Genomic DNA, 16,859 nt, shown 5'->3' on the forward strand with positions numbered 1-16,859 from the left:
CGAAAAGAAACGTTATTTTAGCCATTCTGATGACTCTGCCAAGCAGTGAGCAAATAAGCAACAGTGAAGGGCTAAGTTGACATGGTGGATACAGCAGACAAATTGACATTTGGTGCTATCCATCAAATTTTCAATCCGATGCATATCCAAGCCCCTTCATTGTATCAGGCAGATCCAGTTGGGAGTAGGCACATCTGAAACATTCGGAATGTGTCCGAAATCCTTTGATGGTGTTTGGGCTTCTTCCCCAGCAACAGGATCTTATGCAATCTTGGTTTAATGGCTACACTGCTCTGAAATGATCATAACCATTGGCAGTGCCCTCGGAAGCCCTCCAAACTAATCAACCTGCCAATCATTTAAAGAAAGGGAATACCCATGTAAATTGGCACTATTTCCAAGCCAAACTGGGGCAGACCAGCCCAAACTGCTGGGGGGGTCATCTCGTTTGCACCAGAACCAAACAAACCTCCCAGGATGTGGCCTTGAGAAATCAGTGATGTGTAGCCTGTGTTTATAGGCATACTGGCCAAAGGGCACAAGAAGGGCATACCAGTTCAAATCGGGAAGACTGTAGCACAACTGCAGGACAGTTTTGGAATAAATAATTACGATGTCATGCCATTGCCGTCACGGGCCATGTGATGAGACGGCACAGGGAGTTCGAGAGTCAGGTTACCATTATAGATGGAGGGCGTAAACCATCAAAAGTTCGATATATGTGCCAAATGTAAGCTGTGTGGTTGTCTCTTGGTATCCTGTGTCAGCGAGTGAATGAGGCCTGCTGAGTGGGGATATTACACTGGTGGCAAGGGGAAGCCCGTTTGAGTCTTTGTGCTGCTCGAACCCACGCCCCACTGCATCCCAGCCTGCGCACGCCTGATGCTGTCCAGATCATGGCTCCCAAATAAGGCATGAGTCTCCTGCGTGGAGGCATACACCACTGCACTTGCCACGCCAAAACTGCTGTATCGTCAGCCCTGGGTTGCCGACATAGGCTCCTCCACAACTGGCGTGGGCCAGCAATTACCCAAAAGGGTGTACATACGTGAGGAAAACGCCTCCAGGCCCTCAATGATGCAAAAAAGGGTCTAAGTGAAGGAAACGTGCCACTGGAAAATAAAGTGATAAACAGCTAAATTAAATGCAAGGAGGAACGCATAAGTATTACATGGTGAAATTAATACACAGTTCCCCCCCATTGGCCCACACATTGCACTGAGGCGACATCTCAGCTGCAGGACACTGGAAGTGGCAGTCTGCCACTCACATCTATCACAGTGGGGTCCTGAGGAAACTGACAAGCACCGCCAACCGACCAGCACCCAAGAAACACCATCAGCATGGGAGACCAAGATCCGGCCCCAGAAACTATAGCACAACAAGTGAGTGACTCCTTCCCAGTGCCCACACTATTCCCTTTTGACACAACCAATACCATACACCTTGGCCCAACATGGTCCCGATGGAACGATTTAAAACTGGTCGCATTTGGCCCTCAATAAGACAAATGCATAACAGGCTTGCTCACCCTGACAGCAGGCCCCGAAGTCAGACATTACCTGAGCAAATACACATACGCCGACTTGAAACGCATTTTGGGCAAATCCTCGGCAATTCACAAAAATGTGGACTAGGAACGCCATTTGTTCCATACCACCAGGCAACTACCAGGAGAGACTATGGACACATCTGTGGCGTGGCTGAGAGTGAAAGTGAAGCACTGCAAATTCCACTATACTCCACCAAAGAAGCCATCAAGTCACAGGTGATTACAGGATGCAAGTCCATGACCCTCAAGAAATTTCTCCAAACACCACACACCCTAGCTGCAATACTGCCCTTGGCCCAGAGGACCACAGTTTAGAGCTTCAAGTCTCGGCCATGACCAATCTACACATTAGCCCATCAGGTGAGGGGAAGGGGGAGAATAGTTTATGGGAAATGCACTGGTCTTGGAAGCAAGACAATGCAGCACAACAGGTTCAAATCCTGATCCTGCACTTATAATCCAATCTAGTATTAACCGTGTTATAAAACAACAATTATAATGATCATAATGAAGGAAGAGACTGTACAAAAAGTCATAACTCAGCCCGCCACGCCCAAGGACGACTAGAGCCACTGCTTCCGATGGGGATATGAATTCCCAAACAATGGCACGTGCCGAGCTATAGGGCAAGAATGCTGTGTGCGCACAGGGGAAGACCACTTCGCACTCCGACACCCTGCTCAGGGCACAGAACACAAGGCACCACAATATAGGTCTCCCCTCCCATGCACAATGGCAGAAATTACCATACCAGAGAGGCGTGGCACAAGAACCTGCCACTCGCCATCACCAGAGGCAAGGTGCAAAGGAAGGAGGCGCATATACCACCTGCGCAAAGCCTCCCCCTCAACGAGAGAGACAGTCACCATCCAGCTCAGAACGGAGGAGGAGTAACTCTATGCCCTAAGCAATCCCACTACATAAGAACACAGCCTAACGCTGCCACTCACAGTAAGAGGGAACTTCCTAATAGACTCTGGTGTGACCACAAACGTGATGCATGAAGGTGAATTCCAAAGGCTAGCACAGCCACCCCATCTAAAGAAGGCTCAAATAGACCTATACGCATACAGTGCAAAACCACCACTACCCTGTATTGGAGAATTCACAGCCACTTGCACTCAAAGAGAAACAAGACTTCATTACCATCCATGTCATTGAGGCCAAAGCTGCCTGAGGCTGTATCCTCACGTTCCAGGCAGCAATCCAGATGGTGCTCATCCATACCCTCTACAACCTTGTGGCTACCAAATAAAGCTCAGTGGGCCAAAATCGAAGCAGCGTTTACAGGGCTATTAGAAGATGGACCTTCATATTGACACTTCTGTAAATCCGATCGCACAACCCTTCAATATTCAGCTCCAAGTAGAGAAACATCCCCAATCAGGCCATACAATGAGAACGCCACCAATCCCCATGCATCACGGGCATGATGGACCTATTGAATGGAGCCAGAGTCTTTTCCAGACCAGACCTAAAAAATACATTTAAAAAAAAAGGATACCATGAGGTCGAGATCAGCGAGGAGTATCGCTACATCACCACATTCACTACCCACCTCAGACTATTTCGTTATATAAACGACTAAACTTTGGCATATCGTGAGCAGCTGAAATCTTTCAAGAGATCATCCAGAAAGTCATTTACCACATACCACACTGCATCAACTACAATGATATCCGTATCCTCATATTTGGAAGATTACAAGAGTCATGATGCCACACTACTAAAAGTATGCATGGCGCTCAAAGCGAACCTCACGCTCAATAAAGAGAAGTGTGTTAAAACAAATTCTTTGGACGCATCTTTTCAGATAAAAAGCATTGAACCGGATCCAGACACCATTAAAGCCCCGACACAAGCACCACATCCTAACATTGCACATGTCAATTCATTTCTAGGGCTGGCAAGTTATTGTACACACTACCTCCTAGACTTTGCATCTAATAGTTTCCCGCTGTGGACCCTTACCAAGACAGTTCAGATGGAAACAGTCTCATCAAGAGTCATTCGACCGGATCAGGAGAAAAATAGTGTCGGTATGCAGTTCAAGCTTTGACCCCAACTTACAGATGCAAATGGACGCCAGCCCGGTAAGCCTCAGTGACCATGCTCCCAGGAATATCTTATATGCCAGTAAGATTTTAACGACACAGAACAAAGTTATTTGCAAGCAGAAAAGGCGAGTCTTGCCATTGTGTGGGCGTGCAAGCACTTCCACCTGTCGATACGGAACACCATTCACTGTTCTTACAGAACATCAAGCGCTTGTCATATATGGCTGGCCGACCGCCCATAAAACACCTGCATTGCCCGGGGGTGGGGCGGCCTACTTCTACAAGCGTACCAATTCAACATTGTCCAAAAACCAGGGAAGGCGGCCAACCCAGCAGACTTCCTATCCAGAAACCCTCCAACATGCACCCGGCCATCAGTTGACCAAGCAGACTGCTATGCCAACTATGTAGTTACACTACGTAATACCACCAATGATCTCTCTGGCTGAACTGCAGTGTATGACGGCCAAAGACCCAGCACTGGAGCTAGCAGCATCATTTAAAAATAGCTTAGGAATAGAGAACAGCATATCAATTCCACATGCATCTACCAATGACATCAGTTCAAGACATCCCCTCCCCCCTCCACATTTCAATTTAGAGAAATCATCTTTTAAAAGTATTGCCGTGGGTGTGCCTGGCTACAACAGAAATAAGGAATTGACTCCCAACAAAATCCCTTACAGGGACAACATTAATTGCATGTATAGGTTAGGTGGTCCCATTCATGCTAATGACATTTACTGTCTAATGGGTTAGGAATAACGCGATTTTCCACACTCCCTGTCCAGACCCATTTCTACGATTGTTCGTTATAAACAAACTGGAGCAAAGCAGTATTCCCTCAACCATATCAGTTCTGTGAATCATGTCCTTTCACTGCAGTCTGTGCCATGTTACTGGGATGATTTCCTACAATAGAACTACCCTTCCTTATGGAGCATGTTTGCCAATATGACAAAATGAATTTGCAGACAACGTGTATGCAGTAGTTCATTCTGGCTTCCCCTGGACCTCAGCTCAGGGTACATGCCAGTTTGCAAATGTTAATCTCGTGTTTGCAATAGTCTATGTATGATGCCGCTTCAACTAAAGCAGACATTTTAAACCTGCACACTTCAGCTGTCAGCAGCAACATCATCCCTCTTTAAAGAGTTGAATTTATGAAGGTGTGTGCATAGAATGTTTACTCTTCTTTTGTATAAAGATCTTTGCAGCAAGAGTTGATTTTTTTCAGTGCTAGAAATCCAAATTAGTAGGAGCTGCACATTAAGACACCCAAACACAAATTCCTTACTCACTCCCAGCCATTCAATGACAACCTAATCCATCCTCTGCTGGGGGTCTATTGGATCCTTGACTGTATACGGTCAACGTCTGGCATACACAGATGTCTCGCGTTACAGTGTACAAATCGTTCCTCACCAACCAAACTAGGTAAAAAAATAAATAAACAAAAAAAAAAAAACACACCTTTTGCCATTTACAAACTCATCACCTTCGTGTACCACAAAGATCAAGCCTCACTCCGCTTCTCTTCAACATCTACATGACCCCCGGATTCCAACCCGTGAACCGACAGCTTACAACTATGCAGACTACACCGAACTCATCTTCAAAATTACGTCCGACCAAGACCCCAACAAATGACACCCGACATCAATCTCAAGCTAAATCCAAAACAGAACTAGATCACCCCCACTGGTGGACAATGCAACACAGGCATACCTGACCTAGTCATGGAGCATGGGAACCCAACCGGAGACAGAAGGGATGAAACATCTGGGAATTCTCATGGACAACGGCCTCTCTTCGGAACCACGAACCAACACTAATAAAAACAAAATTCTACCTCCTGCGCAAGAGAAATCCTCCCATACCTCAAATTCCCATTGAAAAGCTGCGATCATCTCCCTGGGATTGGCAAGAATAGACTATGCAAATAGTCTCTAGAACGCCTCAAAAAACTACAATGTATCCAAAATTCTACAGCTAGACTACTCCTGAGAATAAACAGAGGAGACCACACCACACTGTCCCTTAGAGGTCTACACTGGCTACCAGTAAAGAAACAACTTCAAAGCACTCTGCATTCCCCCAAAACAAAAAGAATAAATCACTGCATGGACAAGGAGCAGAATTCCTGTAAAGAAAGAAATTAAAACACACCACACATTAACAACCAGGAAGAGACTTCTGGCATTAACCTGCAGGAAATTTGGAGGAACTGCGTTCTCCGATCTGATCGCCAAGCTATGGAACTGACCACCAGTGAAGGAACGAGGGGAGACCACTTAACATTCAAGAGAAGACTAAAAATCTGGCTATTCAACACAAACGATACACCTAGGCCAAAGCAAACACGGGACATTACAGAAAGAACCAGCAATAAAACTACCCCACCCAGAGATCACCGGAAGCCAACAAAGCATGCTACACACCCAGAGGGCTAGTGAAAAAACCCACCAAACACCATACAAACCACGACCCCTCTCTAATCATACCACAAACCGAATACCGACAGACAACAAAACCCAGACACTGGATGCCACCCTTCCGGACACAAGCCCAGTGTACATAAAGCACACCTAGAAACCTCACTCGGACTCTGGTTTGTCCTGGTTCTCCATACATCAAAAGATCACACCCTCTATGCTATCCCTCACTTACAGAGCCACGTGAGCGACTGGGGACCATGCAAAGGGCAGCAGTGCATTGTATAAATACACATAGCATTTAGTAGTCCATCATTTGGCCATTGGCCTATAAACCCAGGCTAGAGTTCAAAGGATTGTTTCAAGAATGGTCAAGGTCTAAATCTGCATAGCCATTGAATTAGCAAATGCAATGTCAAAAAAATGGAATGACTTGTTTAAGTGGGGATTACTTCATACCTTCAGGTTTTCAGTACCAGAGCACAGCATAATGGCGTGCCCGAGCCCCCTCTCCACCAATCCCAGACCAACGAATTCCCAGTTAGTGCCATAACAGAACTCACTGTGGCATCTACAAATCAAAACCAAGTACATTAATTTTAACCAAATATTTTAAGTTGTCCTGCAACTCGTGGTTTTCCAAATGCTTTGGACAGCAACTCTTCGCTTTAGGCAAGACAGTCAATGGTGAGAAATAATGTTGAGTTGTAGTCCAAAACATACGAGGAGCCACATTTTGTGGACCTCTGACCAGTCTAAATCTTTACAGTGCGAGACATCAAACGTCACAATTCGAGTGGGAAAACTCAACCCTTTCAGAAAGCAACTGTACACATTTTTAAAAACAAATGAGTTATTGCTAGAAAACGAAAAATGGTTCCCTAAAATCTACTATACCTTCAATGTTGCTATCCTCATCCGAAGTGGCATTTGAGCTTGATCCAAAGGTTCAGTTTTATGCCACAAGTTCATTATGCCATTAAAAAGTGTATTTGTTAAGTACATTTCTTTTAGGCAGGGACACATCCACATTTCACCCACTAGAGTGCATCAGCGGCCTACAGTTGTTTCCACAAAGTAAATTACAATTTACTTCGTGGAAATTACTTTGAAAAATACTGACATTTATAGGTGTTTGTGGGTTAATGGGGGTGGGGAGAAGTTAAAGGTACTTTGTGGAAATGCATCAGCATCCTGCAAACTAATTTAAAGTCACATCTTTATGCTTGCGCTGTTGACCAGCCTAATCTTAGATGTTGCCAAGGCAGTGTCCCCAGAGACTGCAAGGAAAAGGTATATTATAAGGCGATGGTCACCACCCTATAGTTAAGGTGACTGACTTGAACCATAGGAAATGCGAACAACTTTTAACTTGCAGGATTTATTTACCGTACAAAAAGATTGTCATGGGCACCCCCAGACTGGATATTTGGGAGAATTTGTTAAGAAATTCAAAAGTTATTCAGAAAGCAATAAAATGCCATTTTTCAGCCTACTTCCCTTAAGAGAAAAAGCCCCAATTTTGTCAAGCCAAAGCACAAAAACTGCTGGATGGAATTGGACCAAATGAGAAACAACTTGGGCACGAGGAGTCGAATCAATATCTGGGACAGGTTTGGGGTAAATCCATCTAGGAGTTTGGGGAAGGAGGTGCCCCACTCCCATAAAACAGCCATCTCTTCCAAGGTCTTATTTGCAAATGAGAGCCTTTTCAGAAATGAAAAAAAAAAACAATTTGCCTCAAAAATTCTATTGAATAACCTTTGGCTTGGCTGGATGGATTTTGATACATTTTAAAAACAAACGTTTGTCAAGGACACCCCACTAACTGCAAACTTTATGAACAAAATGTTTATAAAATTAATTAAAGTAAAAATAAAAAACCCACCACAGTTCAGCCTATTAATTTCCCCCATGGAGGAAAAAATGCAGTTTTTGAACAGCGGTAGCATGAAAAGGACTGGTCAGATTTGGACCAAATAAGAACCTTTTATGCACAAAGCATCGACTTGACTGGCTTGTGGTAAATCCATCCAGTAGTTTTAAAAATATTCAGACATGTGGCTGCTCTCCCCGTTGCATATCTGCCGGGTTGGACTTATATGTTGTACTCGTGCACTCACAAACCTCATGCCAACGCACAAAGCAAGTCTTAAATATGCAACATATAAAATTGCTTTCCTTCTGGCCATTATGTCAATAAGGAGAGTGAGCAAATTACAAACCCTTTGAGTGCAATATCCTTTTGTCATTCACAACGGCAAAGTAGTAATACGCACACATGCATGCTTTTCTCCAAAATTCATCTAACTTCATGTAAACCAGTCCATAGACCTTCCCGCTTTCTTCCAAAATCCAAAGAGCACAGCAGAGAAAAGCCTACATAGCTTAGATGTCAGTAGGGCTGTATATGCATTACCTTAAAAATATTAAGGCACTCAGACAAATAGAACTTTTTGGTGCCTCTAGCCGCAGGAAGAGAAGGGTATCTGGTCTCCAAATTGGATTGTCAGATGCATCCAATTTTGTTATTCTCCTGCCAAAAAAACTTTAACTTTCAAGCCCAGAGCACATTCAACTCGCGGCACTGGGGCTACTCTAGCTTTCATTACGAATGTGCACTTCAATGCAATTTGCAAAGCTGCCCCCCCCCCCCCTTAGCTTAGCTTTAGGGAAAGGCAGGAGTTCCCCCAATCCCCCACCCTTTTACTTTCAATAAAAGTATGTGTCAATCAGCATGAGCCCACAGTGTTAGAGTCCTATTTCTACATTCTTACAGGTCACTAATGGTTTTTTAAGTCTTATCTAATGGTGATACGCAGACCTCTCAGCAACTGTACAGTATACAAGATTGTGAAGTTGTACATTGTTTTCCAACACCAATAAAGGTGACAAGCAGGGATGTCAGTAGGTCCCAATGTATTCTTTTGGATGTTGATTCCGATACTTAGGAAAGTTAATACACCCTCCACCTTAAGGGTTAATTTTATAGCATGCTTCCTTATGCAGAAGAGACAGCTATTTTGGACATTCCCCCGCAGGTCTCCAACAGGGCCTGCTAAACCCAATTTACTATTTTGGGAATTACAGTTTGAAAATAAATATAATAAAAACAAAAATGGTGTTCAGGCAAAGGGGGAAACCTTGTAGCTAGTTTTCCAATGAATGGAGAGATGAGGGGGCAGTCTCATTTTAGTTTGAGCAATGCTTGGCACGAGTTACTGGTTGCATAGCTTAACATGACCGGCAAATCTGGTTTTTCGATTTCACCTTGCAACCCCCATGATGTCCATTTCACTAAGTTTTTCAGTGAATAATATATGCACACAATATATACACACACACAATAAACCTAGCCATGCTTGCATCTGCTCTCCCTCTATGGACTGTCGAATGTCATGGGCAACATTGGTGATATTAAAAAGACTCCATGTCGCACCCCTTAAGACGTAACCAATTAATTCATCTTATTTTTTGCTTTGCCTTAATCCATTTCTTGTTTTCCCACAATATACCCACAAGTCCCAATTTGTGTGCAAGTTTCAATGACCTGAATCATCCCTAAATCACGTAGAATCATCTTAAAAAGCTTGTAAAACGTTTCCAGCACAGACCTTGAAATCCCCACACAACGGAAAGGGGACTGACATTCGGATGATGGGAGCATCTTTAGTACCGTAAATGTCCATTCAAGTGAAGAAATTAACTCAAATCTAGTGATCACCCATTTGTATTGAATAAACCCTTTCATTATATTGTATTCATCTCAAGTAAATGTTGCTCCAACAGCTATGTATAGGATTGTAATTTGCTGTAAAAGTTGAACCACTTGTCATCTGCAAAGTAACAGCGCATTGGGAACCCCAAACCCCCTCCCTCCCCTCAAGTGCATGTCTTAGAGAAGAAGGCAGGTCAGTAGTGGCTGATTGCAGAGCTTCAAATTTCAAAACTATTGGCAAAGCCAACCGTTTGGGGTTTTAGATGGGTATGCAGAGATTTTTCTGGCCCTACCATAGTCATACCATCTTGCCATAGGACAGCAACAGCTGGCAAATGTTAGCACCTCAGTATATTATGACAGAGCCTGGCAAATGCCTATACAAGAACCACAATTACTGGCTTTGCCAATGTTGATTAACAGGAATGGAGCGCAGGGAATATTAAATGACAGATTATAAATCAAGTGTCTGTAGACACCCTTGGTTGAGACATTACACCCGGAGCTAATGATTAGCAAATCTGCCACTATTGTGCAGAAGACGGCTTACAAATAACAGACTTGCCCTTAAAAGCAGTGCTCGCTCAAAGAGATCCTGGAGGCAGGGTGTTTTAGATGGGGAGGGACAGGTAGTGGGTGAGAATGGCCAAAAGGTGGTCAATTGGGGGCGGGGGGCAGGGATAGAAATTCAAAAACCCACAAGGTGTGCCCTCACATCCCATTGCTCTCTGCTTCTCTTCCCATGATAATATCTGTGAGCAGGTATGCACATCTATCGGCCAAAACTAAAGCATTTGGAAAACTGGCCGTCCATAGAGGGCCATCGAATCTTGTTTAATCCTTTTGGATTCTGGGGCATGTTCCCCGCCCAGCTCCATTTGAAATTTAGGAAAATTACATGTTAAAGCATTCCAACCCAAAAAAATAAATAAAATAAATTAATATAGTACTTGATGGCCTGGTTAGGCTTGAAAGCTCTGCGATTCAACATTTGAACGTGGGCAGCAATGGTTCCAGCGAGCTCAAACATACTTCAAGGAAGCATTTGGCCATGCCTCATTCTCAAACCAATGGATGGGGTGGAATATTGTGATTCACCCCTACCCACTCTTTCCCTCCACCCTCCTTGCAGTCTCTAAAACAGGTCCAACTGCACAGAAAACAAGGGGCTGTAAACAAATTAGAAAAGGTTATGAAAAATGCAAGGATATGACATGTGGCTACTCAAAAACAAAACCCAAAGAGAAAGGCAAGCCTAGGCTTAGACAAACTAGAAATAGAGCACACAGAAAATAATGAAGGACGTGCAGGTAGGCATTTACCTTTTGGAAGATGCCTCTTTGCAATGTCCCAGTCAGCACAGTAACACTGGTTACTAATGCAAAAGTCAATATCGTGGCTGGTCTTCCAGATTAGTACCAAAGATTCTCATGTAACCAAGGTCATGCATGAATAAGAAAATGTGATATTTCATTGGATACAGCTCGTTTATTGACAGTGATGTCCTCCGAATACATGGTTATGGTTGGCTATAAAGAATACATTCACTCCAAATGTATTGGTGTGAAATGGGCACAGCTATTTAAAAGCTGCTCATAAGCAGCCACAGCATCTTCTTGTACCAGGATGATATGTCTGGATCAGCACATGTTTGGGGAATGTGCCTTATGTAATAGTCAAGTGCAATCCCATTACATACAGCTCTCATATTGACCTGTGTCAGGTGTGTAGTCCAAGAAAGATATTATGCATGTTTTAACTGGACTTCAGTGAAAGGAACAGATACTAATCAAGGTGCTGAAGGTAGACTTAGGAAAGACATTTTAAATGATGCCAAATGCATTTTACAGCTGCAATTAAGTCATTAACTCTTAGCAGAGAGCTAAGAAAGAAAATTGGCAGGCCAAAGTATATTACTGCTCGGAAAAGATAGCTCAGGAGGATGTGCTTTGGGGAGGGAAGGTACTGAGCGGATATGGCCACGGGCAGTATAAGTAGCGCAGAATCGGCACCAACAGCCAAAACTAAAAAGGCTGTAATCAATACAATGTGCACTTACACTACTTTTGGCTTGGGACATGGCAGTTGAATTGCCATTCCAGTAGCATGAATGATTTTATGCACCTTGCAGATTTTCAAACCCACCATTTGAGCCCTTCCCTTCTAGTGGCTGCAGGTATATAGGATATGATATGCATGCGTATTGAGCGCGTTATAAATAGCCTGAGGTTTCTAAGCGCGGACCCAGGGAATCGAACCTGTGTTGCTCCGTGTCGTTTTGCTTCCAAGGCGAGCACGTTGCCCCTGAGCTATCCTCGCGAGACAATATAACACAAAACCTCTTTACACGTCAGGCTCCGAATATTTATTGCTAGTACTTGGTCCAGAGAAGGGAAATTCAATATTTATAGATTGAATTGAACAATGGGCCAACAGAAGCATTCACCTCCGATACAGAAAAGCGTAGACCAGTTTACCTTTTTAAGGGATTGCAGTAAATCTCTGCCACTGTTTGAGATCCTTGTGGTGCACATCAGATCATTCACACCTGCAGTGCAGATTCAAAGATCCTGGGTTGAAAGGATTTAGTAGAGCACCCACACAATAAGAAGAGAAGATGGTCAGGATTGAGTAGAGAGTGAACCCAAGTCACTAAATGTATATGAAGGCAGTTCTGCAGCTAATGTAATGTTTCATCAAACCTAGTCAAAGACCAAGATTAGTCACTACACGTGCTTTAGAATCCAGTTAAGGCTCTGCAGGATTGTATTGGAAGATTAGAAATGAACATAAAAGATTTGACAAAGTAAAACTAGAAATATTTTAAGAATACATCTGTAGAAACTATTTCAATTTAGAGAGAGAACTTCCACTTGATGTGTGCTACACTATTGCATAAAAAGTACCTGCAGACAGTTATGGAGGTGTAACAGATATTGGAAGAAACATCAATAGTAAACTATAAACTAGAGAAATAGTGCAGTAAGATCACTTACTTGAAGTTGCAAGGGGATCCAATATTATCCTTACTGAGTTTAGAGTCACAAGATCGCCCATCAACAGTGAACATTCCAGACAAGAAGCCTTCTTCAGGCTTGGATCCAGGTACTGAGGCACCTTTGCCCCCAGCCATTGGCAGGGGCGAAGGAGTTTGGAAAATGGACCCTAGAACAGAAAAACAAAAAGTTGTAAAAAATGCAGCAAATGACAGTTCTGACACGTTTGTGATGAAACCGGTCTTTGTTAGCCTGCAAATGACATGGCTGCTAATTGGCATAGTGTTCAATTCCTAGCTATTTAGCCAAACCCTCTTCTCATGAAGACTCAAAATATTTGAAGGAAAAAAAAAAACTAACTCCAACAAAGATTTTGCATGCATCGCCATAGCTGAAGGTCTGCACAAAGCCTCAGAAGAATAAACAGGACACTGCTCACCCACGTAGGTGCGGGTTGGTGAGAATGCATGTCGAGCATACAGGAAGAGGGGGGGGGGATACAAATGGGTGGGCACGTGATAGCATACTATCTGCAGGCTATGTGTTCCAACTTACAGATCACCTCGTGCCAATAATTTGCTTCACGAGGGGCACTTCAGCTCCACCTTGTGCCAAGATGCAAGATTTTGACAGTTATCACCAGTGGGGTGGGATACGTGCAGAGTAGGTAGTAGCAGTGGGGTGGGATACGTGGAGAGTAGGCAGTAGCAGTGGGGTGGGATACGTGGAGAGTAGGCAGTAGCAGTGGGGTGGGATACGTGCAGAGTAGGCAGCAGCAGTGGGGTGGGATACGTGCAGAGTAGGCAGCAGCAGTGGGGTGGGATACGTGCAGAGTAGGCAGCAGCAGTGGGGAGGGATACGTGCAGAGTAGGCAGCAGCAGTGGGGAGGGATACGTGCAGAGTAGGCAGCAGCAGTGGGGAGGGATACGTGCAGAGTAGGCAGCAGCAGTGGGGAGGGATACGTGCAGAGTAGGCAGCAGCAGTGGGGTGGGATACGTGCAGAGTAGGCAGCAGCAGTGGGGTGGGATACGTGCAGAGTAGGCAGCAGCAGTGGGGTGGGATACGTGCAGAGTAGGCAGCAGCAGTGGGGTGGGATACGTGCAGAGTAGGCAGCAGCAGTGGGGTGGGATACGTGCAGAGTAGGCAGCAGCAGTGGGGTGGGATACGTGCAGAGTAGGCAGCAACAGTGGGGTGGGATACGTGCAGAGTAGGCAGGAGCAGTGGGGTGGGATACGTGCAGAGTAGGCAGGAGCAGTGGTGTGGGATACGTGCAGAGTAGGCAGGAGCAGTGGTGTGGGATACGTGCAGAGTAGGCAGGAGCAGTGGTGTGGGATACATGCAGAGTAGGTAGTAGCAGTGGGGTGGGATATGTGCAGAGAAGGTAGTAGCAGTGGGGTGGGATCTGTGTATGGGCAAATCAAAGGTTTGGTCTCCCGATTTGTTGGAGCACAGTGGCATACAAGTTTGTGTACTACCATACTTGCCAACATGACCCATTCCAATCTGTGGGTGCTTTTCCAGTCCCACTTTCCCTTTGCATTCTGGGACTTGCAGTTCCACTTTTCCCAATAACTCTGACAACAAGTCCCAGAATACAAAGAAAAAAAAACTGGACTGGATAAGCACCTACCGATTGGAATGGGTCATGCTGGCAAGTATGTACTACGGATATATTCTGCATTTGGTTTAAATTCTGGGATAACTCACGTGTTTGTAGAATTACCACGCGAAGGAGGGAGGCAACTGTATGTAACCGCATACCCACTAGTGCAACCAATAGTACTTTGCATAATGTAATAACTTTCAATTGAGTCGGACAATTCAGGGAAACTGCAAAAACCCTTTCTAAACAATTCATACATTTATAAGTGCTTTACAGACAGAAGAATCTCTTGCAACCACACCACAATTTCACTCCTACCCTTTACAACAAGGAATAATCTATGTGGATTAATTTCAAATAAAAGTAATTACTACAAGGTAGCGCTTGCAGACCAGCAAAATGAACCTTAAACCAATAGGGTCTGCCGCATTTCTATCTTTCTACAAAATAATGTGGGATTCAGTCGGTTACTTAAAACAAAAGGAAACGTTGTAATCAATAGGTCAACATTTATGTGTAATGCCCGATTAACCCTACACTGAAAACATTATTTTACATCAGTTTTTCTAAAATCACTTTCACAAACGGCGAACAATCATGACATTTTACATCTAAAATAGTCAAGGAGTCTACAAGTCACTCCCTTATTGTTATCAGGGCTAAGTCATGAGAACCAATAGCCATGCTGCTACCAATTTCAGTGCAGCTGAAAGGTGTAATTTAAAGTGTTGCATTTCCTATGGAAAAATAATCCAACCCACCTACAGCCTCTCCTTATTGCATCCATACGCAGCCACCCAACCCCACCCACGACCCCCCCCAAACTACCACAAAAGTTATCATGCACCCTCCTCCAGCTCCCCTTCTCTCCTTTCCCACTTAACTGCTGTACCCAGTGGCGTTGCCAGGAATCAAATTTAGGAGGGGCACAGAGGGGGCCAAAGACAAAAGTAGGGGGGCACAGACAAATGTAAGGGGAGAACATGGTCACTGCTGGTCTTAGGTAGGAGGGCACATGGGGGGGCACACGGTTTCACAGGCCCCCCCCCCAGCGACTCCACTGGCTGTACCGAAGCTTAGTGCTCCAGTCCCAACATGCCTTCCAAAACTGAATATAATGGGCCCTTTTTACGAACATCTACAGCCATTTTTACTCAACAGAAATGTAGTTTAAAGTGAATTTTATTTTTAAATAGTGGCTTTTAATGGAATGCGTTTTTGGTAATGAAAATCGAACGAATCAATATTTCAGGGTGAAATGCACCAATTCGCGTGAACACTCAAATGCGATTGCGACATACAACGGTGAGTACAACAAAAAAAGTGGGATTTATTAGTGGAACAGGAAGCATGGCATCAGGTTACATGGCCAAGAAGTCTGCTTAGCTGCAGTCATTCCCGGATCGTGATCCTGAGTTGCGTTATATCGAATGGTTGGTGCTTGCAGGTTACTCCTGTTACGACAAAACAAGCAAACATAGCAACACGTCAGATAACCTATCGGGTAAAAGCTAAACGGGGCTGTGGAGTGGCAGTGCTAGTCATCAAGGTGTAAATGCGATGCAGTCATGTATAGGAGTCATGGGGAGAGACGAGGTGGTAAGGTAATGTGGTTAATGACTCCTGGCATATTAGAGGTATATTATCTTTGAGGAGTTATATTTTTCAGCTCTACGTCATATTTCTGCATTTTAACAAAAAAAGACAGATTTTCTTTTGCCAGTTTGTGTTGACTTTAAAAAGCGGAAATATCAAATACTGCCACCCCCTCAGACCCCAACTCCACCTTATCTCGTTCCCCCATTTCCCCTCCCATCCCCCCATACCCATCTTACACACACCTTCCTCCGGTGACTATGCCGCAGGGCTCACAGAGCCGGTCAGCCTCTGATGTGGACCCGTGAGCAGCAGGGTCCTGACAGTTCAATTTAGAAAGACTGCTCCTTGAGGTCATGTCCTAAACTGGTCTCTCTCCTTTTGGAAAGAAAAAGGTCACTTGACCCAATAACATTTTCATATACCTTCTGATCCTCAGTCATTGCCTGTTTTCAGGGTTGTGTGGAGGCTATTTTCTCAAAACATATTCACATAATACCTTCTCATTATGAACATTGGCCTAAGCACATTCACATTGTACATAAAACCACGTTTAAAATGCCCTGATTCAAATTGACCTTGCGGCCATCTTAGAATCATCTGCCATTTTGATTTTGACTCTTGCTTTGTGTCTTAAAACGGTGGACTGTGTTTTCGGCTACAGCTGAGCCGAATTAACTTTGTGCTATGTCAATATTAAGGCTGCTGAGAGCAGAATGTTTGCTCTGTGCAAAGAAACCTTGTGACTAGTATGAAGTGTAACCTAAGTGTTATCTCCGCCCACAGCCTCATCCAAACAACGAAAACAATTAGAACAAACTCAAACCGTGCGCTTTGGCTGAAACGTATTGTGTCAATTCTTGAAATTTGACTTACCTAGCTGGAGAACCAACATCGCCATT

The 16,859-nt window shown here is 44.2% G+C and overlaps 1 protein-coding gene across 2 annotated transcripts in view; it reads right to left on the reverse strand.

Moving 5' to 3' along the window:
* Window positions 1–16,859, reverse strand: part of LOC138565871 (uncharacterized) — a 308,555-nt gene that overhangs the window by 265,122 nt on the left and 26,574 nt on the right. For both annotated transcript variants that reach the window (XM_069643024.1, XM_069643025.1), the window contains exon 2: window positions 12,759–12,927. In XM_069643024.1, coding sequence (XP_069499125.1) covers window positions 12,759–12,927 — 169 coding nt within the window. The remainder of the gene's footprint in view (window positions 1–12,758; window positions 12,928–16,859) is intronic.

The sequence above is a fragment of the Ambystoma mexicanum genome, chromosome 2p (assembly GCF_040938575.1).
Source record: "Ambystoma mexicanum isolate Mex_15411 chromosome 2p, UKY_AmexF1_1, whole genome shotgun sequence".
Taxonomy (NCBI): Eukaryota; Metazoa; Chordata; class Amphibia; order Caudata; family Ambystomatidae; genus Ambystoma; species Ambystoma mexicanum.